The sequence below is a fragment of the Tasmannia lanceolata genome, unplaced genomic scaffold (genome assembly GCF_043159265.1).
Source record: "Tasmannia lanceolata isolate RefF3 unplaced genomic scaffold, GAP_Taslan_0.1 ptg000018l, whole genome shotgun sequence".
Taxonomy (NCBI): Eukaryota; Viridiplantae; Streptophyta; class Magnoliopsida; order Canellales; family Winteraceae; genus Tasmannia; species Tasmannia lanceolata.
In genome coordinates this window covers 32,601,789-32,629,709 of record NW_027518695.1, presented here as the reverse complement: position 1 = coordinate 32,629,709, position 27,921 = coordinate 32,601,789, and the positions used below count along the sequence as shown (strand labels likewise).

General features: G+C 39.1%; 2 protein-coding genes across 4 annotated transcripts in view; both read right to left on the bottom strand.

The window, feature by feature from the left end:
* LOC143849513 (putative sphingolipid transporter spinster homolog 2) overlaps positions 1 to 27,921 on the bottom strand; it is an 80,781-nt gene that overhangs the window by 16,724 nt on the left and 36,136 nt on the right. For all 3 annotated transcript variants that reach the window (XM_077358571.1, XM_077358569.1, XM_077358570.1), the window contains 9 exons: positions 27,147 to 27,248; positions 25,037 to 25,141; positions 24,875 to 24,950; positions 24,107 to 24,181; positions 8,645 to 8,747; positions 8,492 to 8,554; positions 7,793 to 7,874; positions 6,581 to 6,678; positions 6,393 to 6,469 (listed from right to left, as the gene is read on the bottom strand). In XM_077358571.1, the coding sequence (XP_077214686.1) occupies positions 6,393 to 6,469; positions 6,581 to 6,678; positions 7,793 to 7,874; positions 8,492 to 8,554; positions 8,645 to 8,747; positions 24,107 to 24,181; positions 24,875 to 24,950; positions 25,037 to 25,141; positions 27,147 to 27,248 (781 nt within the window). The remainder of the gene's footprint in view (positions 1 to 6,392; positions 6,470 to 6,580; positions 6,679 to 7,792; positions 7,875 to 8,491; positions 8,555 to 8,644; positions 8,748 to 24,106; positions 24,182 to 24,874; positions 24,951 to 25,036; positions 25,142 to 27,146; positions 27,249 to 27,921) is intronic.
* LOC143851198 (uncharacterized) lies at positions 9,885 to 13,320 on the bottom strand. Its single transcript, XM_077360544.1, has 3 exons — positions 10,819 to 13,320; positions 10,524 to 10,728; positions 9,885 to 10,428 (listed from the first exon to the last, which is right to left on the bottom strand). The coding sequence occupies exons 1-3, from the start codon at positions 11,165 to 11,167 to the stop codon at positions 10,146 to 10,148; spliced, it is 837 nt and encodes a 278-aa protein (XP_077216659.1). The 5' UTR covers positions 11,168 to 13,320; the 3' UTR covers positions 9,885 to 10,145.

Genomic DNA, 27,921 nt, shown 5'->3' with positions numbered 1-27,921 from the left:
ATTAAAACACAAAAGACAAGCTGAGTTTACGACTTGAGGATAAATTCACCCCCTGTAACGGTTTTTCCCTACCTTTGAAAGTAAACAGATAACGTTAAAAGGGGGGGAGGGGGGAGGATATCATTTCCCTTTGCAAAATTCCCTCAAATGTGATCATTCTATTTGAAAAGTGTGAATCTGTAAGACTGTTTTCTCAAATAAAGCAAAGTAGAAGACTTCTTTTGATATCATTTCCCTTTGCAAAATTCCCTCAAATGTGATCACTCTATTTGAAAAGTGTGAATCTGTACGACTACGAGAGTGCCTCAAGAACCTTGGCGAATGATAATGATTGGGTCGGCCGGGACCAAGTCACGAGGACCCGGTGCCATCGTCGGGTGCATTCTTGAGGAAGCGGAACTACCCAAGAGAGAAGAGGCCATGGCAGCACGGATGTTGCCTGGCGGCGGCACCTTTTGCGCCCTCGACAATATCCCATGGGCGTGAAGAGTCTCACCCCCACGGAGCGCAAGGTGGGAAATGGCCACGGGCGCAAGGCCATGGCGGCACGGATGTTGGCCTGTGGCGTCACCCTGCACCCCTTACCGTGTGGTAACAAACTCACTTTGATTTCAAGGGCTACCGCGTAGAAACGGAGTTACTTTGAAGAGCTACCGTGTGGTAACGAACTCACTCTGATTTCGAGGGCTACAATGTAGAAACAGACTTACCGGTAACAGACTCACTCTGATTTCAAGGGCTACCACGTAGAAACGTCTTACCCTGAAGATAGTTTATTGGGTCAGGTTTTTATTCGTTTAGCGTACGATAATGACTAATTTTAAAGATTGTAGAAAACAACAAACCTTCACACCAAAAATTTCTAAATTTAAGTCATCAAGTGTATATATTTTCACATCATAAACATGATCACGCCAATAAAAATAATTATATCAATCTTGCAGTCTCTCTAGATTAGTAGTGGGTGCAGTAGAGGAGCTAAGCCTATTGGATGCAGAGGACGGATCGGTATAAAAAGCAATTTGCAATTCAGGTTGAGGTCTCATTTCAATAAACGTAACATTACGAGAGAGAAAAAGACGTTTCTGAACAGGATCATAACACCATCGTTATGGTCAAAGCGGCGGAGCTCTGCTCAAATAAATCCATCTTCCCATAAGAAGACAGACTTGTCCTGACCATCTTTATGGTCACAGCATCCGAGCCCTGCTCAAACAATCATGTCCTCTCATGCGAGGATATGCACATCTTGATCATCTTCATGGTCAAATTGTCGGACGTCTGTCCGACTGTCATCTCGAACAGGGTTAGATCTTCTTCTAAACCCTAACCAGATTCAATCTTCAGGGGTATTCCCCCAACCGTAGGGGCAGACCTCGTTCTTAACCCCTCACATGTCTAGGATCTGTCCGGATTCCGTCCAAATTCAAGAAAAATTGTTAAAAATTAAAAAAAAATGACGAAAAATACTAAAAAAAACTAATGTTTTTACCGTATGTTTTACTACGTTTTTTGTTCTCCCGTGTTCTGTGTAGGTAGATCATGGACTCGGAAGCGTTGCCTGATTGGATCCACAATTTCTACTCTGTCAAATGTCTCGACTTCAACCAGTGGTTCAATATCCTCCAGTAGTCCTTCGGGTTCTCTAACAGATATCTCTATCTACGACTACCCTGCTTAGCGTCATTTTAAGCACCTCGAGACTATACACAAATGGGTGTTGTGGTTGACTAGTCTTAAAACTGAAAACATCTATTGGAGGTAGGACGGGTACAAATTCACCGTTATGTCAACACCTGGAGCCAGCTATGTCCAGCTGCTCAGTTTACAGAACACCTCTTTCTACATCCCGAGGCGATGGCACCATGGCTATCTCAAGTACGGGGACTGGTTTCCTCTTCTTCCATTTAGAAGCGATGGTTTTAGCAATCTCGTTGGAGAATTCTTGACGAGGGAAGAAACAACTGACTGGCTCGGGAATCTCTTGCCTAGCCCATATTGGCTTACCCTACTAACCACGGGTCGAAACTAGTTTCTAAGTTCACATACATGTCGACATGGCCAGCTTATAGCACCAACTGATGGGAACCAAAAGCCAACGTACTAACCCGGCACAAGATCGGGGATCCTTGCCATTCCACGGGAAGACAAAAGCCGAGAAGAGCTCCATTGGATCACCTGTGAAATGCCTTGTCAAGCCGACATAGCAGATCATGAGGTCTTTACTCCGACAAGTGATACCTGTGGGACTACTTCTGAGAATTTTTTGGGAATCGTAATCACCTTTGACCATGGTTTTAAATTTCGACCGAAATCCAAAATTTCGGATTTCGGTGAGGACCGAAACTGAAACGTACCGAAACCGAAATTCCCGAAATTTACCATCTTCAAATTTCGAAAATTTCGTTTGAAATTTCAGAAATTTTGTCGAAATTCGTAATAAAATAATAATTTTTATTCCGTTTAAGAATTTCAAACGAAATTACCGAAATTTCGCTCGAAATTTCGTCCAAAAAAAAAACAGAATTTCATTAGCCGTATGGAATTTCAGCTCAATTTTCGGTTTCGGATAAGTCCGAAATTTTAGCCGAAACCGAAATTTAAAATCATGCCTTTGACATCTGTTAAATAATAAAAGACAAGCTGAGTTTGTGCAATTATTAAAACATGGTGACGCCAATATTAGTTGCCTTACATGAATTTCATGTGAAATATAATATATGTATTATATATATAATGAATAAAAGATATGTTTGATAATGGATTGATTGAGATACAATATATATATATATATATATATATATATATATATATATATATATAGAGGAAAAGGATTGTACGCTTGAGTGTACCTAACCTTAGGTACGCTCGAGTGCCAAATCACATGGGTCCCACAATTTTTTTGGTCATCTAAACCATTCATTTGCAAGGCCCCATCATAGATAGGGTGCATACCAAAAATCAGCACCAGAATCATCCTAACCCATCCATTTGTGGCGGTCAAAATGGACAGACAATGTTTGTCCACAAATCTGCCCATTTTGCCCTCCAGTTTTGGAGGGGTTAGGATGATTCAATGGTGCTGATTTTTTGTACACACCCTATCTATGATGGGGCCTTGCAAATGAATGGTTTAGATGACCAAAAAAAATGTGGGACCCATGTGATTTGGCACTCGAGCGTACCTAAGGTTAGGTACACTCGAGCGTACAATCCTTTTCCTCATATATATATATATATATATATATATATATGGCTGTACATTTATATGTATATATATATGCTATGTAGACTATTTTAGTACTGTTTCTGTTTACGAGTATTTATTTATCCGGTATATATTATATATGATCCAATGGAGCTGATTTTTGGTACACACCCTATCTATGATAGGGCCTTGCAAATGAATGCTTTGGATCACCACAAAAAAATGTGGGACCCATGTGATTGGGCATTCAAGCGTACCATAAGGTTGGTACACTCGAGCTTACAATCCTTTTTCTCATATATATATATATATATATATATATATATATATATATATATATATGTGTGTGTGTGTGTGAGAGAAAAAGGATTGTACGCTCGAGCGTACCGAGCTTATGGTACGCTCGAGTGCCCAATCACATTGGGCTCACTTTGTTAGGATGATCCAAAGCATTCATTTGAAAGGCCCTTACATAGATGGGATGTGTACCAAAAATCAGCTCCATAGGATCATCCTAACCCATCCATTTGTGGAGGGCAAAATGGACAGGCCACAAATCTGCCCATTTTTGCCCTCGACTTTTGGAGGGGTTAGGATGATTCAATGGAGCTGATTTTCGGTACACACCCTGTCTATGATAGGGCCTTGCAAATGAATGCTTTGGATCACCACAAAAATTGTTGGACCCATGTGATTGGGGCACTCGAGCGTACCATAAGCTTGGTACGCTCGAGCGTACAATCCTTTTCCTCTCTCTCTCTCTCTCTCTCTCTCTCTCTATATATATATATATAATTGTGTTATTTTGTATTAATATGTGAGCTAACTATGCTGGTATGGGACAGCATAGTTAGCTTATGTATTAATATCAGTTAGTATGTGTCGGAATATATATATATATATATATATATATATATATATATATATATATATATATGAGAAAACGGTTCCTACACATGTGTGTAGATAAGTTATCTACACACTAGCTTAAAATACAATGGGGGCCACATTATTTGGGTGATCCAAACCATTCATTTTTAAGGCCCTCACATAGATAGGGTGTCCACAAAAAATCAGATCCATAGGATCATCCTAACCATTCGAACTGTGGAGGCAAAAATTGGACTAATTTGTGAAGGTTTAAAGACATCCATTTTACCTCCACAAATCGTAGGGTTGGGATCTGATTTTTTGTAGACACCCTATCTATGTGAGGGCCTTTAAAATGGATGGCTTGGATCACCCAAACAATGTGGGCCCCCACTGTATTTTAAGCTAGTGTGTAGAGAACTCTCTACACATATGTGTAGGAACCGTTCTCTCTCTCTCTCTCTCTCTCTCTCTCTCTCTCTCTATATATATATATATATATATATATATATATATATATATATATATATATATATATATCGCAAATGCATTATACCATTCAGCATGCATGGGTGGGTTTCCTCCCTCAAGAATAGCTATGGGTGAGTTCCGTGCATTCTCACATACTTAGCCATACCAGCTAAGTTCTGTAAAAGATACTGAAAAATATAAGGATTTTGAAAGCTTACGGCCGCCAATTCTATAAATGCCTGCGGGCTCTATAAAAAAAGAGTACCCCTGGCACTCTCGGTTCGTGAGATGATTCTGATTTTGAGCATACATACATACATACATATGCATATGCATAGGTTCTAATTCTAATTCCGAATCTGGTTCTGATTCTGAATATGCCATATTATTGGCCCAGTTCTGATATGATATATAACCTTTTATTTATAGGGGAATAAGCAAGAATATGATACATATATTATAGTATCTATTACTGAAACTTATAGTATATATTACAAGATTTATGCTTATGCAAGATTGTTGCATTCTTTTCAAATATTGAGTAGCAGATCAGCTAGAGGAGCTGATTCCTGGTGTTGTATATTTTTAGATCTGTATTGAGACCATACTACAGGGTAAGTATGGGTTGTTTATTTATCTTTTTTGTGAGATGTACTGCGACTCAGATATTCATGTATATATTTGAGAGACAGAGAGTTTCATTTATGCACTTCTAGTTCAATGTGGATATTATGTTTACTACCATGCTTATCTGGATGATTATCTGTTCAGATGCTTTGCACACTTGCCGGGTTCGCTTAGCATGCGTGCGATGCCTGTCACGCACCTCGAGGGTCGGGTCGGGGGCTTGACAGGAAAGATGGTATCATAGCAAAAGGATTCATAATGTCTGGATTTGAGAGACAATAGATAAGGAGCAATCTGTGATAGCACGATTGACTTGAGAGTACCGGGGATGCCTGGCTAACACAATAGTTAATTATGCAAAAAGAAGCCATGTTATGAGCTCATATACGTCAGGGACGCCTGACTGTACTTGAGTAAGTTGTCTTGGCTAATGATTATATGAAAAGAGCTCTAGAAAGTGAGATCCAAATTCTATTTAAGTTTATACAAGCATTGGTGGGCCCTATCAAGCAAAAATGTTAATAATGTTTTCTTGAGGAATTTTAAACCTTATAGTGTTCAAAAGAGTGATTTTTGAGGTTCTAGAATATCTAAATTTTGAAGTATGTGTTAGATGAGAGAAGCAATAAACAATGGGAAGGAGCAATAGTAACACTTGGGTAAACCACATTATAAAAAAAGCTACGATTTGTGGACACGAACACGAGTGTCACAAGCTGACACGGAGTGTCGGACACGGCAAACTTCCAAAATTTAGAAACGGGGACATAGTAGTTAAAATAGAAAGTGCATATAATCATGCTTTGTGGACACAAATTCCTGTGCCGAATTTCGACACGGATACAAGATATCTGACATGGAAACCCACAAAAATCTAGAAATAGTGGCACATTCGTGCACGTACTTACATATAAAGTTACTGACAGTTCTAGCAGTACACTTAAAAGTGCCTAAAGGAGTGTCGACATGTGTGGACACGACACGACACGTGTGCCAGCAATAAATTCAAAGTGTCGGCCAAATCATAGCAAAAAAGTTCAGAATATGTATGCCACCTTTTATTGTCAATATTTAATACTTTGCCAAAAGTTGAGATTCCTTTGTTATTTCTCTTTATAATTCATTGTCACACATTCAAAATGAGTTTGGATATCGAATCATTCTGGCATAACCATAAAATGTGTAATAGAAACAACCAATGCTGAATAGGGTTTACCATGTGATATATGGCATAACCAGCCTTAGGGCCCCAATATGAATAAGCTCCAATGACAAAGTTGTACGCTATATAACCTGCACACAAAATCTTTTTAGTAATACAAATTAATACAAGCATAAGAAATCTGTACGTAAAAAAGAATGTGTACAATCATTCAAAAGAATAGTGTATGGGAAGAGAAATACCTAAAACATTTACAACATAAACCTTATTGATCAATAGTACTTTTATATCTTTCCAAAATCTTGTAACTTGATTTGAAATCTTGCTTGCACCTTTTGACCTTCCATAAGGAAGAAAAGAAGTCAACAATAAGATATATGTTAGAGAAGCATTTTTAAAGTATACGTTCATCACTTAAACATTAATGGGAAAAGAATGTCAATGAATTTTAGCTTTAACTAATTGAGTTTAAATAGCTCTGATGCTAGTAACAACAAAAACAAGTTATGGCTATAAGGAGAGACATCCGATAACACATGCATAACACATGCCTTTCAAATGAAAAAAAAACAGAGAGAGAGAGAGTCCTTAGACTCTGTAACCAGTGACTGAAAAAATAGGGTTTTAAAGGAATACAGACATAGGGACCCTTTCATAAATCCAAGGAAGCTTTGTCTATGATCCAGAGACATATGGTATGTCATATATGCGTGGTCATACATGTGCATATCAAAGAGAAGAAAATGTGAATTTGATCGAACAAAAGTTCTCTTTGTGAAAAAGAGGATTCAGGTCTGGTTCCCTGTTCCCGCTATCCGTTCATGGTAAAGCAACGAAATTTAATAAATGGTTCGATAAAGTTGAAAATAATTTGGTAAAGTTCACCATGGCAATGTAGTGGTTCAATCTTCCCCTTTTCTCCTCCCATCACCCTTTAATTTGCAGAGATTTTGAAGGCGGTCCTTCTAACTTTGTGAGCTGTCTAACAAATGAATTGTTTGGAACCTAGAAAAAGCGGTCCCTCTGTGTGCGCGCGCGCCCGCAAATTATGTGTATACATATATGCATAATATGCTTGTTACAGGAATCAAACATTAGACATTCATACTGACAACCGCCAAATCATTGGGATCAGGTAATAAGAATCTTATAACTGTACTCATTAGTCACAACCAGAAGCAGACATTTCTTTTCTTTTTGCACCTATGATCTAATCCAGAGAGGAAATCTAATAACAAAAAAATAAAAATAAAGCAAGTATGCATGATGAAATACCAGTTCTGGGAACTGAGAATTGCTCATTGAATGATCTCCATCCAACAGGCATTTACTAACAAGGCTGACAAGAATCTGAACACATATAGCCAGACATATGTGCTCAAAAATATACACTCGCATGCATACACAAGAACACATATAATATAGTAAGAGCTTGGACAAAGGAACCCCCTTACAAGGAAAATTTCTTCGAGATGCTATCATTTAACTCCTCTCTTCCAGTCAATGAACCAACTGCACCATTAGAAATCTTCAAATCTGAAATTAAAGAATTTGGCCATTGAGTACTAAGAAATAAAATTTAATTCAACTTGAAAAAGGATCAACTCTACGAGAATTTCCCTGGTTTGGATGCAGTGAATCTCGTAAAAAAATGTGTCCCCACAAAACAAGGGTAAATGTTTATATTGGTACAACTTTGAATATTTCACATCAAGAATTTTTAGCGTATGACTGAACATCAGAATTTCAAGCATTTATCATGAAAGATCTTAGTCGTAAACTTTATTAGTTGGTAAAATATGGTATCTAATATTTGTTATTTCCAATAGCAAGCATCTTATAACAGATGCTTTTAAAAAAAAGTGAAATATTCTAACAAAGTAACTTTACTATCTGCAAGAGCTCATCATATGTAGATGAGTTATTCAAAAAACACTGAAGCCAATGAAATGCTAGATCAACGTAATGGAAAGAGCCGGATGCATTCATGTTATACAATAACAAGTAAAAGTTTGGAACTATGTAGACCCGCCAATAAAATCCTTATTGCACCTTGGAACTGCTTTAAACCATGTCCAAACTAGTGCAAAGTGCACAAGCAAAAACATTAGAATAGACCATAAATATTGTTATGGAATAAACACGTGGACTACCTTGAACTTCTGGAGCGACTATTTCCTTATTCAATACTTGTTTTGATCCAGACGAAGTGAAACCTGTTATTTCCAAACTATTTAGCAGCCTCTGGGAATTTTTTCGGAGATTGAACATTAGATACAAGCATAAACATGTAATAAACCACGAACCTTTCAACTGCAAAGGCTTTATGACAAAGCCAAGAATGGCAAATGGAAGCATCAACGTTGCCTCCCCCAAGAATGCAAAACGCCAATTAAGATGGCCTCCAACCTAACATTTAAAGAAGAAAGAGATCAAAAGAAGTTAAACATTACTTAATCTAGTCCGCAATGAAAGACATTGACATTAGGCATTTCTAACACAGATATTTCCATAATGCCTTGACATCAAGGTATTTAATGCTCAATATGAAAAAAAGTACAGAACCAATCTGCTATAGAAAGTTCTGCAAACTGTTCTGACTTTCAAACCACATGAATAAAAACAATTCATATTATCAACAAAGAGGATCACAGGAGCTGTATTAGAATGGGCTAAGTTCTTCTCAAGAGTATGCACATGCACTTGCTGGTATTTGAAAGAATTGGTGAAAGTAAAGATATTTATATATCCTCATAGAAGATGAATCTACAAATTCAGAACCATTTTCATGTTTTTAGACTAGGATTTCCTTGCAAGAGAAAGTGGTAAGATCTGAAGATTCTGAACACTTCAGTTAAGTAATGTAATGCTGAAAAACTACTGACTGAAGTATTTGCAGTGGCCTTTTTTTACTCGCTTAAATTTGTGAACCTAATGAATCAATGTCTTCCTTGGGCCCCAAATTTTGAAATAACCCATGACAGAACTTCAGTTATTGACTATAGCTATTTAACTAAACATTAAGGATTTATAAGAATAAAATGATATTGCTTACATTTTTTATTATTTTAACATCTAAATTTAAATGGAAAGAAGTTTACTACGTTAAAATGGACGTATCCACTACTATGAAGTAACTGTCGAACCGATATTCTAAAAGCCCAATAGGATCATAATACTAAAAGAGGGCTAGTTTGATTCAAAATATAGATGGCAAAAGGACATTAGTTTTTCATTTCAGAAAAATTTACGTAAGCCTGGTCATGATTAAATCCAAATGAATGGTTGGAAGAGATCAACCGAGGTACATTAGGAGTTTGGCAGATGGCATCGCAATCAGTAAGGACATTCAGCTAATCTTTCTGCTCATCTCATTTTCTTCATCTCTCTCTCTCTCTCTCTCTCTCTCTCTCTCTCTCTCTCTCTCTCTCTTCATCGCTATATCTTGGTTGCCCCTTTACCTGTCCTATTTACTTGGTATCATAGTTGTAAATTCCGTTTCGGTCGCCATTTCGTTTTGGCCACCGAAACGAAATTTCGGTGGGATTTTGGTCATTTCGGTCGAAACTTTTCGGTCACACAAAAAATATATTAAAAAATATGAGAAAAATCCAAAAAAATAAAAAATCAATAGAAAATGATGAAAAACTAATAAATAGTCCAAAATATGTGTCCCAAAAGGCATATTCATTACTTAAACACATAAAATCTTGCACAAGTCCAACTGATAGTCTGATACATAGAAAAACATAAAAAAAAAGAGATACATGAAAGTGAAACATAGACAATAACTAGTAGCAACAACTCTCAGTCATCATAACTCGGATGATCATACTCAATATCTTCTTCGTCGTCGTCGTCGTCATCACCACCTGGACCACCAGTAGGGACATCTTCTTCAAGAGGCATGAGAAAGTCGTCGTCGTCGTCCCCGGCCCCAACCACAGCAGTAGGTGCTTCAAGATTTTCCCACCCAATGTCTTCCGGCGTGAATATGACATCTTCTTCTTCTGCAACCCAATCCATCATGACATCCAGATGGTCTATGCTCAAAGGGTCACTAGTGGTAGATGATTTCCTCAACAAGTCCCTGAAAAGGAAAACATTAAGTTTAATGTCAAAGGTTAAATTTAAAAGCTTAAACTGATGAGGTGAGAGTTGAAAACATTATATTACGTTGTATACCTTTGTCGAAACTTAAGATTGTAATGGACAAACACCAAGTCATCCAATCTCTGGTGCTCCAACCTATTTCTCTTTGCAGAGTGAATGTGTTCGAAGGTGCTCCAATTCCTTTCACACCCAATCGCACTGCAGGTCTGACTGAGGATTCTGATCGCAAAGGTCTGTAATTCTTCCACGTCACATCCGAATTGATTCCACCATGCAACTCTAAAGTAACAAATAGTAAAGCATTATTTGTTGAGAAACTGAAAGTTAAAATGAATTATACTTAATTAAACAAACAACTCAAATCTACCTGGTCCCAACTTCGTTCGGTTGCGGATTGCAAGCTTCATTCCAAACATACCCTTAGCCTCTCGATAATCCTCAATCTGATTGGTGATGAGGTCTTGTGTAGCTTCATCAGGTACCAGTCGAGTGATGCATGCCAACAAGCCTCTGGTTACTTCACTGTGCCTAGAGAAAGTAGGAGTGAAAAAGAGAGCAGGGTTAAGAAAATATCCTGCTGCATGGAGGGGACTGTGGAGTTGCCTATCCCATCTTTGGTCGATGATCCTCCAGATGGGCATGTAATCTGATTTTCTCTTCAACCTCTCCTTGATGTTCTCTTTGGCCCTATCCATGGCCTCATATAGGTAACCCATCGCCGGTTTGTCCTGCTGATCTACCAAACGCAGCACTCTCACTGAAGGCTCGCTGATGTTTAGAATGTACTTGCATTGGTCCCAAAAAGATTTATCCAACACAGTACTAACTATCCCTTCACTCAGTGGGTGTTAGACAAACCTACTAGTACTATACTCATCAGACACAAACATCTGCTGAAGTGCTTTCTGATTCAACACCAGACTTTGTATGCTAATGAAATTTGTAGCAAATCTGGTTGCAGCAGGGCGGCACAACTCCTTCCCACCTGTGAGCTTCTTCCTCATCAAATTCAAGAGGCTTCCATGGTTGTAGATGAACTTTGTAATCGTCTGAGCCCTCTCAATTGTGGTTGCTATGTGAGGAAATACAGTCGGTTTGCACAGATGCTCCAAGATGAGATCTAAGCAATGGGCTGCGCACGGAGTCCAGAAGAATGTAACAAACGCGGCTTCTAGTCTTTTCCCACGAGCTTTGTAACTTGGCTCACTATCAGTTACAAATTGCACCACATATTCCGGATTCACCTCTCCGACAATCTTTTCAAAGATATTATATAATTCATCGGCATTCTTCACTATGCCAGATGCATCAACGGATTTGAGGAATGACTCCTTTAGGGTAGTACACCAAAAAGTTGATTAGGGAACGTTGTTTGGTGTCTGTCCATCCATCTGCCATAATGCTACAGCCAGTGTATCTCTATGACATCTTAATCTCCTCCAAGTAGTTGTTTACCTCATCCACTGTATTCTTCAAAATGAAACCCCTTAAAGCATGATAAGTAGGTGCCTTATAACCCGAACCCACGGCATTCATAGCATCAAACATAGGTTGCCAGAAAGGTGAATTGGCAACGTTGAAAGGGAGATTGGCATCGTAGCAAAGCATGCCAACCGCCATGTCTGCTCTATCCACTGTTTCTTTGGTAGCCAAAGCACTTTTAATGCTTGGCTGGGCTCCAGGGGTTGTTTATGGTGCAAAGAAATTCCTGATCCCTCCTGTGATTCCCTTCTTCTTCCTTTTTGTACCACTCGGTTCTACAAGAACTTCCTTACCCCTTCGTTGAGGCAATGGTGTGCCAATGTCTTCTTCATCCTGCTCTTCTTCTTCGTCTGGTGTGCCATAAAAACCTCCAACCTCTGCTCTAGATAGGTTCATCCTAGCTCTTTCTTTTCTCTTTGCATCTAAAAGTTGCTTCATTCGATATTTTATATCTTCAGTCACTTTTTTTGCATGATGCTACTTCACCAAGAACAGCCGCTAAATGTTCTTTTAAGCGGGTTATACCTCCACCCGATATGACTTTGCCACAGAATATGCAAGTTACTTTATTTTTTTGACCCGGAACCAATGTACCATAAGCCCATGCCGGGTCATCCGATCTAGCGGGTGCCGAACCAATAGAGGATGCTCCTGCAGAAGGTCCCGAGCCCGACCCACTCATTCTGAAATGAAGTAGAAGAAGGGGGAAAATGAATTAGAAGAAAGGAAATTGAAACAAATTACAAAAAAATGAAGTAGAAGGGGACAAATGAAGTAAGAAATAAAAGAAAGGAAATGGAAAGAAATAAAGAGAACCTTGAGGTTGAACTTGATTTGAAGAGAATAAGATAATATTAGCCTTCCCTCACTGGAAATTTGTAGTGTAACTTGTAAGCCTTCACTTGAAATTTGTAGTGTAACTTGTAATTTGCAAGCCTTCGGAAATAGTTCTTGTAGTTGTAAGTTGAAGGTAGGCCTTCCCTTTGCTCCAAAATGGACTTGGATTGAGTTGAGAAGAGTGTAGACTTGTAGGAAATTTATTAGAATAGATAATGTAAGTGAAAGAAGAAAAGAGAAGGAGAATCACTTATGTGAAGGTGGAGGAGAAGAAGGTAGGGGAAAGACTATTTATAGAGTTTTTTATTGTTTGTGCAAGTAAAAATGACTAAAATACCCTTCCCAACAGCTATAAACGGTCACATTTTGAGGCTAAAATGGTCAAAAACCCAAAAGAGCCGTTACAGGGGCATTGATGTAATTTCTGCAAAAAACAATCAAACTAACCGTTATAGGCAATTTCGGACGAAATTCAAAATTTCGTCCATTTTGGACGAAATCCGAAATTTCGGTCAATTTCGAACGAAATGACCGAAATTGACCGAAATTTCGGACGAAACGAAATTTTGAGGATTTCGTTTCGTCCATTTCGGACGAAACGAAACGAAATTTATAACCTTGTTTGGTATCATTATTATTGTTTATGATTTGTGTATAATTTTTTGCATTTTTTAATGATATTTTACAATATGATTTACGATCTGATAAGGGCTGTTTGGTGGATTTCAAAATCCAGGGTTTAGTTTGAAAGCAGTGTAAAATTTTGGATTTTACAATGGAAGTAGGTTGCAGATCTGGGGGAAGTAGGTTGGAGATTGTTGGATGTATTCATTGTTAGACGCACCACACTGTTAGACACATTACACTCAATAAGAGTACTTTTGTCATTGTATCCAAGGTTTTAAATTTCGGTTTCGGAATGCATTTCGGTCCTCACCGAAACCGAAATTTCAGCAGAAATTTCCGAAATTTCGGCAAAATCTGTCGAGGTTAAATAAAACAATATTTTAGGCGGTACCAAATTTCGACGAAATCCCCGGGTAATTTCGGCTGAAATTTCGGGATAATATTAAATAATCAATAAATTACTGATTTTTTTGGAGATATTCCTTAAATTTCGACCCGAAATTTTGGGGGAAATGAAATTTCGATCGGAAATTTTGGGGGAAATGAAATTTCGATCGAAATTTTGTAACGTTTCAACTTTACCCACTTTCGGTTTCGGTCTCCACCGAGCCGAAATTTCGGATTTCGGTCGAAATTTAAAACCTTGATTCTCTCTCTCTCTCTCTCTCTCTCTCTCTCTCTCTCTCTCTCACACACACACACACACACACACACACAAACATATATATATATATATTTCTCGTGTGGAGAGAACACTAACTCTCTCACAAATTCTCTTCTCCATCTTTCTCTCTCTCATGCTTTCTCTGTTTCTCTTTCTCTTATCCTCGTCTCTTTTTCTCTTCCACCATGTAGTCATCTAACATGGTATCAGAGCACAAAGTTGAAAATCAAGCTTTTTCCTCCTTGAAGAAATCACATCACAAAACTCTAACCCTCGAACACATAAAACCCTAACCCTATATCATCCCTCCATACTATTGTCGCCCCCTCCTTCCATACCCTAACCCTATATCATCCCTCCATACTATTGTCGCCCCCTCCTTCCATACCCTAACCCTATATCATCCCTCCATACTATTGTCGCCCCCTCCTTCCATACCCTAACCCTAACTTTTCCTCAACCCTATACCAAGTTGCAGCCCTCCCTTCAATCTTCTACCAGTGCCGCACCCCCCAAAACCTATTTCTTCTTCTTCTTATTTTTAATCCACAGACCATTCACACCCCTCAAACCTCTTTTTTTAGGGGTTTCACAATCCTTAACCTCTATATGTGAATTTTTCATACATCCCTAACCCTAGACCAAATAATCCCTACCCCTACAACCTAGCTTTGTGTTAAAATCATATCCTCAACTCAAGATCTAGTACAAATCAATCCCTAATCGTCTCTTATTTATGATCTAAACAGTTTTTTCTTGCCCTAATTGGTTCTAGAACGCTGATTAGTCGTCCCTTCTTGTTTCTATATATGTTTGGGTGGTGTTGTGCGTTCTTCTTTGTCCTGGAACCACATGTTGACGTCTTCACGTGAGTATTGTTAGAGGAGTTAATGATGATTATCCCTGGTGGATTTATTGGAAATAAGTGCATGCCAACTGTTTGATGAAATGTTAGAGAGAATTTTTTTTTGTCTTTGGTAGTAATCGGTTGTGCCTCGTTACTTGTGTTGTTGGTGATGATTGGTTTGTAGTTAGTCTTGGTCGTCCGTTGGTGGTTGGTTGCTTCGATGCTTAGTTGGTTGGTTGCTTCTACACTTGGTTGTTAGTGGTGCTTGGTAGTTATTGCTGGTGGTCGTGTTGGTTGTTTGTTGTTGTTGATTGGTGGTGATTGTTAGTTGGTGTTGAGTTGTGGTGGAGTTTTTTTTTTTTTTTTGGTGATTGTTGGCTGTTGGTTGACGGTGACTATCTATCCCATGTTCGTGCTGTGGTTGTTGGTTAACTTGTTGGAGGTAGTTCTTGGTGCCTTGTTGTCTACAGGTTGTTGGTTTACATTATGCAGTTGTTGTGTGGTGTTCGCAGTAGTTCGACCGCTGGATTGTTTGTTGCGTTGTCGTTTGCCTCGTTGTTCGTGGTTTGCTAGTAGTGTTGGCTACCTTGTTGGCGTCCTCTTGGAGGTTGGTGATTGTTGGCTCGTAGTGATTGTTGATTGGTGTTGTCGATAGTGGACTTATTGGTGCTTTTTTTGTTGTTGTTGGAGGCGGTGTTGATTGTGGGTTCTTGGTGCTTGTTGGTTGGTGGTGCTTAATGTTGGTGGTGTAAGTTATTGGTGCTTGATTGGTTGTTAGTTGGTGGTGACTATTGTTGGTGGTTGTTGGAGGTGGTGTTATTTGTCTCTGTTGACGGCTCGTTGGTTGTCATTTGTCCTGTACTTGATGTTCTTCCCGGATTGGTGATTGGCCTTCATTGTTCTTGATGGTTGTTGGTGGATTGATATTGGGTTGCTAGTGTTCCCCTCCAGTGTGTTGGAGGTTGTTTGCTGTTAGTTGTTCCCGGCATTATTGTTGTGGTTGCAGACTGTTGTTGGTTTTTGTGATGGATCCAATCGCTCCGTCTTCGCATGCTGGCCATGACTGTGGTCATGATTCCGGGGGAGGTCGTGGTCGTGGGTCTCGATATTGTACCCATTGTCGTATGGATGGCCACAATATTGACTATTGTTATACTTCACATCTAGAGCTTCACCCCTATCGCCCTACTACTGCTCTTGTTGGTCCTGCTATATCTGCCTCTCCAAACTCAATACTTGTCAATCGTGCTGAATATGAGGAACTTGTGCACCTACATGATAGAGGCAAGTCCCCATTGCCACATTTGCCCAGCAAGGTAGCTTGTCTTGTTTTCTTTCTAGGTCTACTTCTGGATAATGGCTCATTGATTCGGGAGCATCTCATCACATGACTGGTAATTTTAATCTCCGTCTTTTCAGTCCGCACCTCCTAATGGACCTCATACTGTTACATTAGCGGATGGAACTCATCACCTGTCTCTGGGGTTGGTGTAGTCTCCATCTCTAATGGCCTTTGTTTATCTTCAGTTCTTTATGTTCCTTCGTTTCCTATTAGTCTATCATCTACCTGTATTTCTCTACCTGTAATGGTTTTCAACAATTTCTTGAATCTCGTGGCATCATCCATGAGTCCTCATGTGCTTATACTTCACAACAGAATGGTGTCGCTAAGAGAAAGATAAGAAACTTATTGGATATGACTCGCACTACCATGTTCCAGATGCGAGTACCCAAAGTTTATTGGGGTGATGCAGCCCTCACAGCTTGCTTCTTAGGGAATCGTCTCCCTTCTTCTGTTCTGTCTAGACATACACCATTTTTTGTCCTAAGGCTATATTCATTTGGTGATCCCTTTCCCTTGATCCCACGTGTCTTTGGCAACACTTGTTTTGTTCACAAATTAGCCCTGGCCTTGACAAACTGGATTTTCGAGCTGAGAAATGTATCTTTTTGGGTTACTATCGTACTAAACAAGGATACAAGTGTTATAGTCCTAAGATGCGGAAAACCTTTCTTTCTGCAGATGTCACTTTCTTCGAGGATACTCCCTATTCCTCTGATCCTCCTATAGCTCCTGTTGAGCTGCCCAGTCTACTGCTTCTGCTCCTGTCTAGTCCTCTGGAGACTGCTCAGGTCATTATTCGATGAATACTACAGAGACAACAGCAAGGCCCCCTATCTTTGAGCCGAAAGTCTATACCCGTGGAGCACGCCAGGTTGTTCTTCCCACTGTCAGGCCATCACCATTGCCCGCTAATCTTCTTCCTCAGTCGGATGATTCTCCATCCGGTAGTTCTCCTATTGCTTCTCGCTCTCGCACTACTACACATCCTATTTCTCAATTTGTTTCATATGAGCATCTTTCACCCTCGTTTCGCTCTTTTGTCTCTAGTGTGTCTACTTTTTTTGTGCTTAAGACAGTTCCAGAGGCTCTTGCTCATCCTGGGTGGCGGGCTGCCATGGAGGCTGAGATGGCTGCCCTTCATTCTAATAACACGTGGCAACTTGTTCCTCTTCCCTCTAGAGCACAGCCCGTTGGGAGGCGATGGGCATTTACTATTAAGTACCTACATAATGGGACCGTTGAGCGTCTCAAAGCGCGTCTTGTAGCCAAAGGTCATACTCAAACATTTGGAGTGGACTATCAGGAGACATTCTCACCTGTGGCCAAGATACCTTCTGTCCAGATTCTGATCTTCATTGCTATGAACCGTGTGAGGCCCCTTTATCAGTTGGATGTTAAAAATGTATTCTTCTATGGCGACCTCACTGAGGAGGTATATATGGAGCAACCTCCTGGGTATATTTCTCAGGGGGAGATGGCTTCGTCAGTTTGTCGCCTTACGAAAGCAATTTATGGACTGAAGCAGAGTCTCCGGGGGCATGGTTTGACCGGTTCAGTGATGCAGTCATGCACTTTGGTATGAAGCATTGCGTTGTTGATCATTCTGTTTTCAGCTACCAGTCCACTGCTAATTATATATTCTTCGTTGTTTACATGGATGATATTGTGATCACTGGAAATGACAAAGGTGGAATAAATAGATTGAAGACTTTCCTTCAGGGAGAATTCTCAACAAAAGACTTGGACTTTCTCAAATATTTCCTTGGCATTGAAGTAGCACACTCTCATTATGGTCTTTCTCAGTCATAGAGGAAGTATACGTTAGATATTCTAGAGGAGGCTGGTTCCATGGGGATAAAACCAACATCTATGCCTATGGATCCGAATGTAAAACCCTTTCCAGATCAAGGCGACTTTGGATGATCCAGGTCGGTACAAGAGATTAGTTAGGAAGCTAATTTATTTGACAGTCACTCGTCCTAATATCTCATGTCGTAGGAGTGGTCAGTCAGTTTATGGGCTCTCCTCGCACCTCTCATTGGGAAGCAGTGATTCAAATTGTTAGATACTTGAAGGGCACACCAGGAAAAGGCTTATGTTTTAGGAAACACGATCATGAGAGGGTAGAGGAATTTACTGATGCAGATTGAGCAAGGTCTCCAGCAGACAGGAGGTCCACAACTGGTTATTGTACATTTGATGGAGGTAATTTGGTGTCTTGGAGAAGTAAAAAGCAGGATATTGTATCTAAATCCAATGAAGAAGTAGAATACAGAGCTAAGCCATACACGAGTGGAGAGTTGCTTTGGTTTGGTTCTTTCCTATCAGAAATTGGTTTTCCACCTTCAGGACCAACACAACTGTATTGTGATAACAGATCTGCAATTCATATAGCTAACAACCTAGTATTCAATGAATGAACAAAACACATTGAAGTGGACTGTAATTTCATTCGTCAGAGAATTTAGAGAGGGGAAATATGCACCATGTTCACTTGATCAGCAGACCAGCTTGCAGATGTGTTCAGTAAACCATTAGGGCTTGTTATGTTAAGGGATGCTTGTAATAAGCTAGGAGTGTATGATATATACATTCCAGCTTGAGGGGGAGTGTTAGATGTATTCGTTGTTAGACGCACCACACATTACACTTATTAAGGGTACTTTGGTCATTGTATCTCTCACATATAGATATATGTATATATTTCTCGTGTGGAGAGAACACTAACTCTCTCACGCATTCTCTTCTCCATCTTTCTCTCTCTCACGCTTTCTCTATTTTTTTTCTCTAATCATCATATCTTTTTTCTCTTCCATCGTGTAGTCATCTAACACAGATGAAGGGTTTAAGTAAGAAATCCAGGTTGTAGAAATCTCTCCCCCATCCTGAGATTTCCAAAACTTGGAAACATGGGACGATCTCCTACTCTCTCGCTAGACGGAAAGAAGGGCGAGAAATCAGAAAACGACGGACGGTCTCCTTCTCTCGTCTCCCATTCAGGATTTTGAGGAAATCCAAGATTCTAAAATCTGTGTATCCAAACGACCCAACATGGTTTGAACCCCATTACAGATTACAATTTAAAATTCGATTCCAATATTCAGAACAATGGATATAGGCTCCTTCCAAAGGATCCATTATATTGTAAGCCGAATGAATGGAAAAATGGGCAAACATTTGACAAGCAGAAATAAGAGAGCACGGGCAGCATAGTGAAGTAACAAGCCTAGGAGGACACAGAAGGTCCCTTTCTTTGTAGGTAAGGATTTTACTTGCAAAAGGACAAGAATAGGCATTCTCCTTCATCACAGGTTCTAAAGAAAGTAGTTCTATCATTAATGTATATATAATACCTTATAAATAAAATTTTACAGAGTGATTGCATATAGTAGATCAAATAAATAGAATCATATCAGATTTCAGTTTATAGATTTTTTTATTATATATTTATATATGCAATGTAATAAATATTACACCAAATGACTAGAGAATGAATAAATATGTGCAATAAATTAACATTCCATAGGGCCAAGTCACTGTCGAGTTGTGGTTCACACATCTTAAAGTAGTTTTGTTTCCTCAGGGATATGACCTTTTCAAAATAAACATGCTCATGATCTCATCACCCAACCATGCATTAAAAGTTATACAATGGATGAGATGTTCATCGAACCCAATGACAGGCAATATTTTCCCTCTTGGAGCTTGCCAATCACTTAACTAAGCAGCCAAACATTTTCCATGTCATATATGCACTTTCCAGTTTGTGCTCCCCTTTTGTAAACCACATCCCTTAATGGTACAATAAATTAAACCACCTCAATTTTCCTTACCTCATCCTAAACCAATGCTAAATAAGCAGCCCTCCTTTCGATGGTTAATGGCCTACTGTTGTCACATGCCATTTTCAGCATACTCCCTTAATGCCTAGAGAAACAAGTTGTAGTGAAGTCTCCAAATTCTTAGAGAAATATAAAATAATGTGATGCCTATTACCTATAATGAAAAATAAAGTATTATGCCATGAGCAGACCAAGCAAGTTACTTTGGACACCGTTTAATATCTGGATGGCATCTTCAGATTCTAAAATGATGACAGCTTTTGATTTTATGCAACGCCATGTCTGTTGGCCTCCTTTTTCCTCTTTTTTTTTTTTTTGAAAGATGACAATTTTATTGATACTATGGAATTTACATTGGGGACCAGAGGTCCCATCTTGCAATACATAGAATCAATTAAGGGTGGCCTGGAGCATACTCCTAGACCAGATAAAACCAACGAAGCAAATCTACTAATTCATCCGCTACGGTATGGACCACCCATCCAGACACTGCAATCCTGCCGAATACCTATTTTACCTCCCTATTATCTAGAATCGTAGCCTAGATAGACTTCACCACTCCCCCAAAAGCTCCAAAGCACTACCCTAAGGCCTCCAATATATCAAATCCACCGAAAAGTGCCATATTTGGAGACCTCTCATGCAAGGCTTTCCTCAAAACAGATTTGTCATCACCATTTAGATAGTCTTTTAGTTTGGTGATCTAGACAAGCCAACAAAACTGGAGGAAACTTGAACATGCCATGCTGAGTCAGGGACTCTAGCAGATATACAACCCCAAAAAACGAGATCAGGACCTCCATAGGGTCGTTGATCGCCAAAATTTTCTCCACCAAGCGGCAACCCACCGCCTTAATGTAGAATCGCTTTTGTCTCCATCGAAAGCAAAGTCCGATCCCCAAATTCCTGGTGAGGTCCCAGAATGAAATAGAGACGGAGAGCTGACTACTTGGGGAAGCTGGTCTTCCCAGATCTTGAAGGGAAGCCATTCCAACTTTGTTAAGGATCCTATCTTCAAAACTAGATGGGGAGGGCCTTTTAATAGCAAAACCAAAGGGTATGGAGCCTTGGACCCTCCATTCCTAGGGAGGAGAGCTATGATTCTAACAAAACGCCTCCCTAGCTATCAAAAAATCAAATCATCGGGGTAATTTTGATTGTCATAGCCTTTTTCAACCCCGGGAACCCCAGCTATAGATCTAGTTATAGATAGGGCCAAACCTAGGAGGCCTAGAATAGAACTTTAAGAGTTTAAACAACCTGCTGAGTTTCTTCTTTGCACCCGGTTTGGACCCCAAGATAGTGCTCATCTTATTCATGATGAGATGATCTTGGGAACTTAAATCCCTAACTGAGAAGGTCGAGTCTTTGGAAGAACCGCTAAGGGCACGGTTGACAAAGTTCTTTCCGACAACATGCTTCCGTCTGATATGATGGACTGATGGGTAGGTTTCTTGGGACTTACCAACGAACCCAAATAATCTTCATTCCTGTCCCAACATGCCTTTTTCTGAGATAACCAACGTCTCTATCTCGGGCATCCTAGTAAGGAATTTTGAATTTGAATTTGAATTCCAATAAGGTCCAACGGTTCACCTAGCAATGGTCTTGAGGTCACTGGAGGCCGATCCGCCGCTAATGATGAACCGGATTCCTGGACGTCAGATTCAAGGGTTTCCTGTGAGAGCTCAACCCCAATGGGATAGTATTGTCCAAAGATTTGGAGCCTTACACCCGAATTAGGGAAGAGCCATCGAGGGGCTAGAATCTTAGCCGAAACGAAGCTCATACAATTCTGATGGTTGCCCTCCATCTTGGTTTCTACAACCTTACCAAAAAGCCCCTCTAAAGCTTCCACCGTAGAAACAGCCCAGGCGTGCAAAGGGATGCTATAAAAATGAACCCAAAGCACCTCCTCTCCTTGAATAAATTCCTTCTTCCATGGTGAGAGGGAAAGTAGATGGTTGTCCAAGGCAGCAGATCCCTTAGCAATGATCTGTGAAGCCTGCGACTCTGAATCCAAAATAAAAAGAACTTCATCCTTTGCCAGCAAATAAGGGCAATGTAATGATGGGAGCTCCCAGAACACTCGTGCCCAATTCCACAGCTCCTGCAAAGACTCATTATCATGTTTCTTTTTCCCGATCAAGCAGGATCTAAGAGAACCTGATCGCACATCGACTTCCTGCCCTGAAATAGATAAAGTTGGAATCACAGAGTTTCTGTTACGATAAATTTTACCCGAGTCAGGCCAAAGGTTGTCTTCATCATCCTTAGATTGCACCCTGGGAGATCGAGGAATCCATTTTAATGATGATCTGGTCGAATGACACCAGCGACATTCAACCCTCCATTTGTAGTCTAGGTATTGGCAAGGAGAGCAAAACCATGCCCCATTCCTTTTCTCTTGGGCATGTTTGGGTCTCCCTATAGATACTCCTTCCCCACCTCCAGGAGGGAAAGGGGAGGGGATCAATCTAGCCTGTGAGCATCTTCTACATCTAAACCGCCATCCAAAATTTTGATAGCGATAATCAGGACATTGCCAATCCTCTTCCATAGGCATTCTTCTTTTCCCACCAATGCTCTTTTTTCCTTTTAACCACTATGATTATATGTGTTGTGCATAATTGTAGATTTTGTACTCTCAAAATTCCCACATCTATGAAGGTGCTCTTGTCCTTGACCCTTAAATGTGTTAGTTGAAGGTACTTTCCCCTATTTGCTTCATTACACTTCAATTTTTTTGTGAGATTCTTACAAAAAGTTTTCCTTCATTGAGTATTTGATGTATTAGCCACTAAGCATTTTTATCTTCAAGTTTATCTTTATTATTATTTTTATTTTTTTAGCGACAACGACACTGTTAGTAAAAGGAAAGTAAAAAAAACACAAAACAAGGGAGTTGAGCACGGGGGTCAAATACAGATTAACAACATAAATACCAACAAAGAACTACAAATGGAACTGCTAACCGACTACTAAACCAGTTCAGGTTTTATATTGTTCGGATGGTAATTGATGTCAGTGAAATGATTAGTGTTAGAATAAGCCTAGTATGGGCAATCTTGTCATTGTACTTATTCTCTTATTATATAAATAAGTCAGTGAGGGGGAGCCTAGCCCTAACTCACTATTCTTCTTTTCCTCTACCTCTCGCGTAACATGGCATCAGAGCCAAAGGTCTCGAGTTCAAACCTCCCGGATAGCAAAAATACACATGCGATGGTCAGCCCAAAGTGGGACCACATGTGCCACGTGTTTGCCAAGTGAGCTACACGTGCGGGGGAGTGTTAAAGTATAAATGATAAATAACGCTTTTCTCCAACAGCTTAAGCTTTCAGAGAAGTTCGTAAGTTAACAATTAGTATGCACAATACGTTTTAGTAAATAAGAAATACGTACTAAAGAAAAAACAGCGATAAAAGGAAGTAACATTTTCAAGGCGAGATGATTTTTTCACCCCCCCTCCCCGGTAGGATTATGCGCCCCCCTTTTCACATGATTTGACATCAAAAAGTGTTAAAGTCTGCCACAATTCACTTTAGAGGGCGCCGGGGTGGGGGGGGCGCTTAATCCTACACGGGGGGTTAAAAAATCATCTCCCTTTCTAGGTGGGTATTGAAGATTATCTGAATATTATAATGCAAAAAGAACATCCAAGATAACAACTTAAATGGAATTGAGAAAGACTAACGGGAGTAAACTCTCGAGCGTAGAGATTATATGAATGTTGCAATGCAAAAAAACATTCAAAATATAACTTAATGAAACTAGAGAAGATGCACAAAAATATAGCAAAAAGGACAGAAAATTATATACCTCCAACAAGATAGTGCAAGGACAATAAATAAGAAAACACAAAAACCACATAAAAACCATTTCAAGAAAAATCAAACTCAAGGGTTATGCATGTATTAGGCATCTGAAGATGCCAATAAACGCCCACTATAAAGGACACCGTATTTGACAAAAAAGAATAACATCAAGAATAGTATTTGATAGCCTTACCAATCCTCCATAAACATAGCCAAGTGCAACTCCAGTTGGTATACACATGTAGAAGATCCCAAGCCACGAAGTTTTCTACTACCACGATAGTAAGTAAAATGTAAGATTTTAAAGCAAAGAAATAACATGTTCAAGCAGATTATGAATTCGAATAGAACATGTAAACTTGCATAAAGGCATCTAAAGCAGAGAAACAATCTTCTCTAACAAAGGAGGTACCACTGGGGAAAAATATAGAATAGGGAACCCCATAATTGAGTAGGTAAAAGACATTCTATAACTATTTTATTAGCTACAAGGCTCCCTTCCTTATGAACATGGGATGGGATATCCATATGCATTCCAGTGCTTTTTTATGATGATGAATTTCTTCGAAACACTATACAAGAAGGGAGAGGCTTTCTTACAGCAGAGACACCTCTCTAATGTCCATGAATACAGAGAAGTCAATAACTTTGGGGGAACATAATCCCTGAACTTATATAAAAACAAATCCAAACACAACAAGATCCAAGGCCAATTGCAATAGGAAATTCATTTTAAAGGCCTGTCAAGCTATTCTACGATACCAATAGACAAAGAATGTGTAGAAATATATGCCCTCACAATCAACTACACCACCCTTGAAAGAGGCTTTTCATGATTTTAAGCTGGCCTCAACCACTGGAAGAAATCTTACCAAACCCAATGAAATTTAGGCTACCAAACAAAGGAAAGAAGATTTGTTTTCCTTGTTCATGAGCATAATCAAAGACATAAAAGCAAAACCTGAGCAACAGGGGCATTGTCGTCAATAAATGGAGCTGCGAGACTTATGAATGAAGCTTCACCAACACCAACTAGCCTAAAAAGCAAAATTGAGGGGCTGAGTATAAAAACTTACAAGGCAAAAGAATTCTTCAAATGTTCACTTAATTGAAGTATACTTACATACGACAAATTGTGATGGACCAAAAATCAAATGAACAGCCACAACCAGCTGTAGCGAATGTCCAGACTGACAATCCAACTCCAATTAGCCTAAACGGATTATGGCTGCAAAGGCCAAGACAGATGGACTAATAAATTGAAAATAGAGAAAGTGAATGGACAAACTGACCCCACAGCAAGCAACAAATAAGATTTTCCGAGGAAAAATAGCAGTTAAAATATCATAAACTCAGTAGGATTATGTGAGTTCTCTCGAACTCCATCCAAATTTTCACTCTAATGCACCAAAGCATGGTGAGTAGCACCTAGCAAATGGAGACACAAGAAATAAATGGCATAGTAAAATCCCCCATTAACCCCCCAAAACTAAGACGATTTTTTTGGGCATATGCACGATAATTACCAGGCAATATCACTTGTGGCATAAATGGCCAAAAAGAAAAGGTGAACAGTACATCTATTTTACGAAAGGTTTTACAGTCTGAACTTGTAAATACTTGGTGTTTTGGATACTAAGTGGTTTCAAAACTTGTAAATACTTGGTGTTTTGGATACTAATGGTTTCAAATTACTATACCTGCATCAAGAATTTCCTGTTGAACAAAAATACAAGGAGTGGCCGATATTTAAAAGGAGGAGATTAAACATTCTGAAAATTGGAAGTAAAAATGCTAAAGTGGTTCTTTAGAAGGTAATGAATGGTAATTTATTCCAGTATAGACTTCCGGCCTCTTTGGATTCCACCAAAATCAGTCATTGTAAATAAAATTATTTTAAATTGATCTAATTTGCAAATGAGACATAAGGACAACTTGGAAGCCATTAACTAAAATAGATATAAAATAATTTATAACCGTTATTTGCATATAAAATTATGCGCAAATAAGACAGCATGGATATAAAATTGTATGCAAGTAACTTTTAGGGGCAACCAAAGAGGCCCTTCACAATTTCTTCGATATTGACTGTCAAATTACCTTAATTAACCAGCAATTAGGAGAAGCCTCTCAACTTTTTTTTCATTTTTTGGAAATGATATAGCCTCTCAACTTCTGAAATGCTAAACTAGCTTGTCGATAAATTTGATGAGGCTCCAATCTCCATTATACTTTATGATCAATAGTCCAGAGAACAATTACTGTCAGTAATTTTCTCAGCAACAATGTAAAACTCGAGGAATGCAAAACTAAGAAAGATCCTTTATTTCCCACATTGAGAAAGCGAAAAGAAAGATAATGGCCCTGATAACAACTTCATATACTGACCACTGCATTCTATGGAGTAAGACAGGCTAGTCTAACTTCTAAGTAAAAATGCAGAACTGAGCAGCTGTGTATAAAGTTCACACAGATGCGCGTCAAAACGCAGCCAAAGCAAATCCTAGTGACTCGGCACGACATGGTCGAGTATGCAATTGATGCGGTCATAACTCGGGAGACTCAAAGGAGGTTTGATTGATTTTGTAGGGCAAAAAGCGGACGTGGAAAAGAACGCGGCCAAGGTAAAAAGGAGTCGACTCAAGGGAGTCCACGATGACGCGGGGGAATTTTGAAACAATGAGAATTACAAGTTTATATACAGACCAGTGCCTTTTAAGGCATGACGCAAAATCAAAACCCAAGGCATGCCTCAAAAACAAGTTATAAAAATATTTCATGAAGTCTTCCCTCGAGATAAAGTTCTCTAGAGGCAAATGTTTCAGCTGCTTGAGGAGCAGTGAGTGGTACACAGCACAAACAAGGCAGATACTTCAGACAAATACGATTATCTTGTGAATGTTAACCTTTTCCATAATTTGGTTTCCCTTTTTTCCCACTTACGCCATGGGATAATTTGTTTACAAATTTTCATTTGACAATGTCGAAATCCATCTGGAAAACCACTTTTCATCACGTCATATTTTTGGTAAAGCTTAAGCCAAGAAATTGTTCCATCTCTTCATGTAAGTTCAGTAGAGTTAAAATAAGTCCATTAAAAGTGATAGATATTGCTAACCGAGTCCTCCTAAGAATGAAGCAACAAACCACAACAACAATCAAGCATTAAACAGGAAAGTTGTGAATTGGAGTAACATCTATCCAATATTGATCCACTTTGGGAAGGAACTTACCTCTTTGCCAAGGATGCAAATATTGGAGAAGAAATCAGAAGTCCAACCATGAATGCAGATGATAGAATACCATCTTCAAAATTGTTCAAGTTAAAATCTCCCCTATACACAACAGTGAAATTATCAAAAATTGAACAAATATGAAAGAGATTCATATAAAGCAAAAAAGCAATATATTGTATTAAATTTTTTGCAGTTCAATCATGGAACTACTCAAAAGTTTAATCAATACCGGAAATATTTTCTTTTTCCGCAAAATAGATTGGTGAGAATAAAATGGCAAAAGTTGCATTCAGTTTGCAAATTTCCTAGATTTCTAGAAGCATAAGATGATGACTGACATTGGAGCTTTTAATCTACCCGAGTAGATGAAGGCTAAATTGTACTTAAACAGGAAAAACGGTATCCAATTAAAGCACAATATACTAAATCTTCAGAACCAGGTGTAAGATTAACCATGATAGCTACCAGAAAAACTAGACCGGATATACCGATGTAGACTGAGTTTCTTAAAGCCAAATATCAATTGGATCTGTTAGAAGAAGAAGAATGAAGAGAAGAGAGTGAGTTAGGGATGTCTCCCCCTCACTTATGTATTTATATAAAAGAAAACATAGTACAATGACCATCTTGCCCTTAGGTTGGAATGTAGATATCATACATTCCCCCTCAAGCTAGAACGTAGATATCATACATTCTTAGCTTGTTACAAATGTCACTTAGCTTAGCTTTACTCAAAGACTTGGTAAAAACATCAGCTAAGTGGTCCACCGAT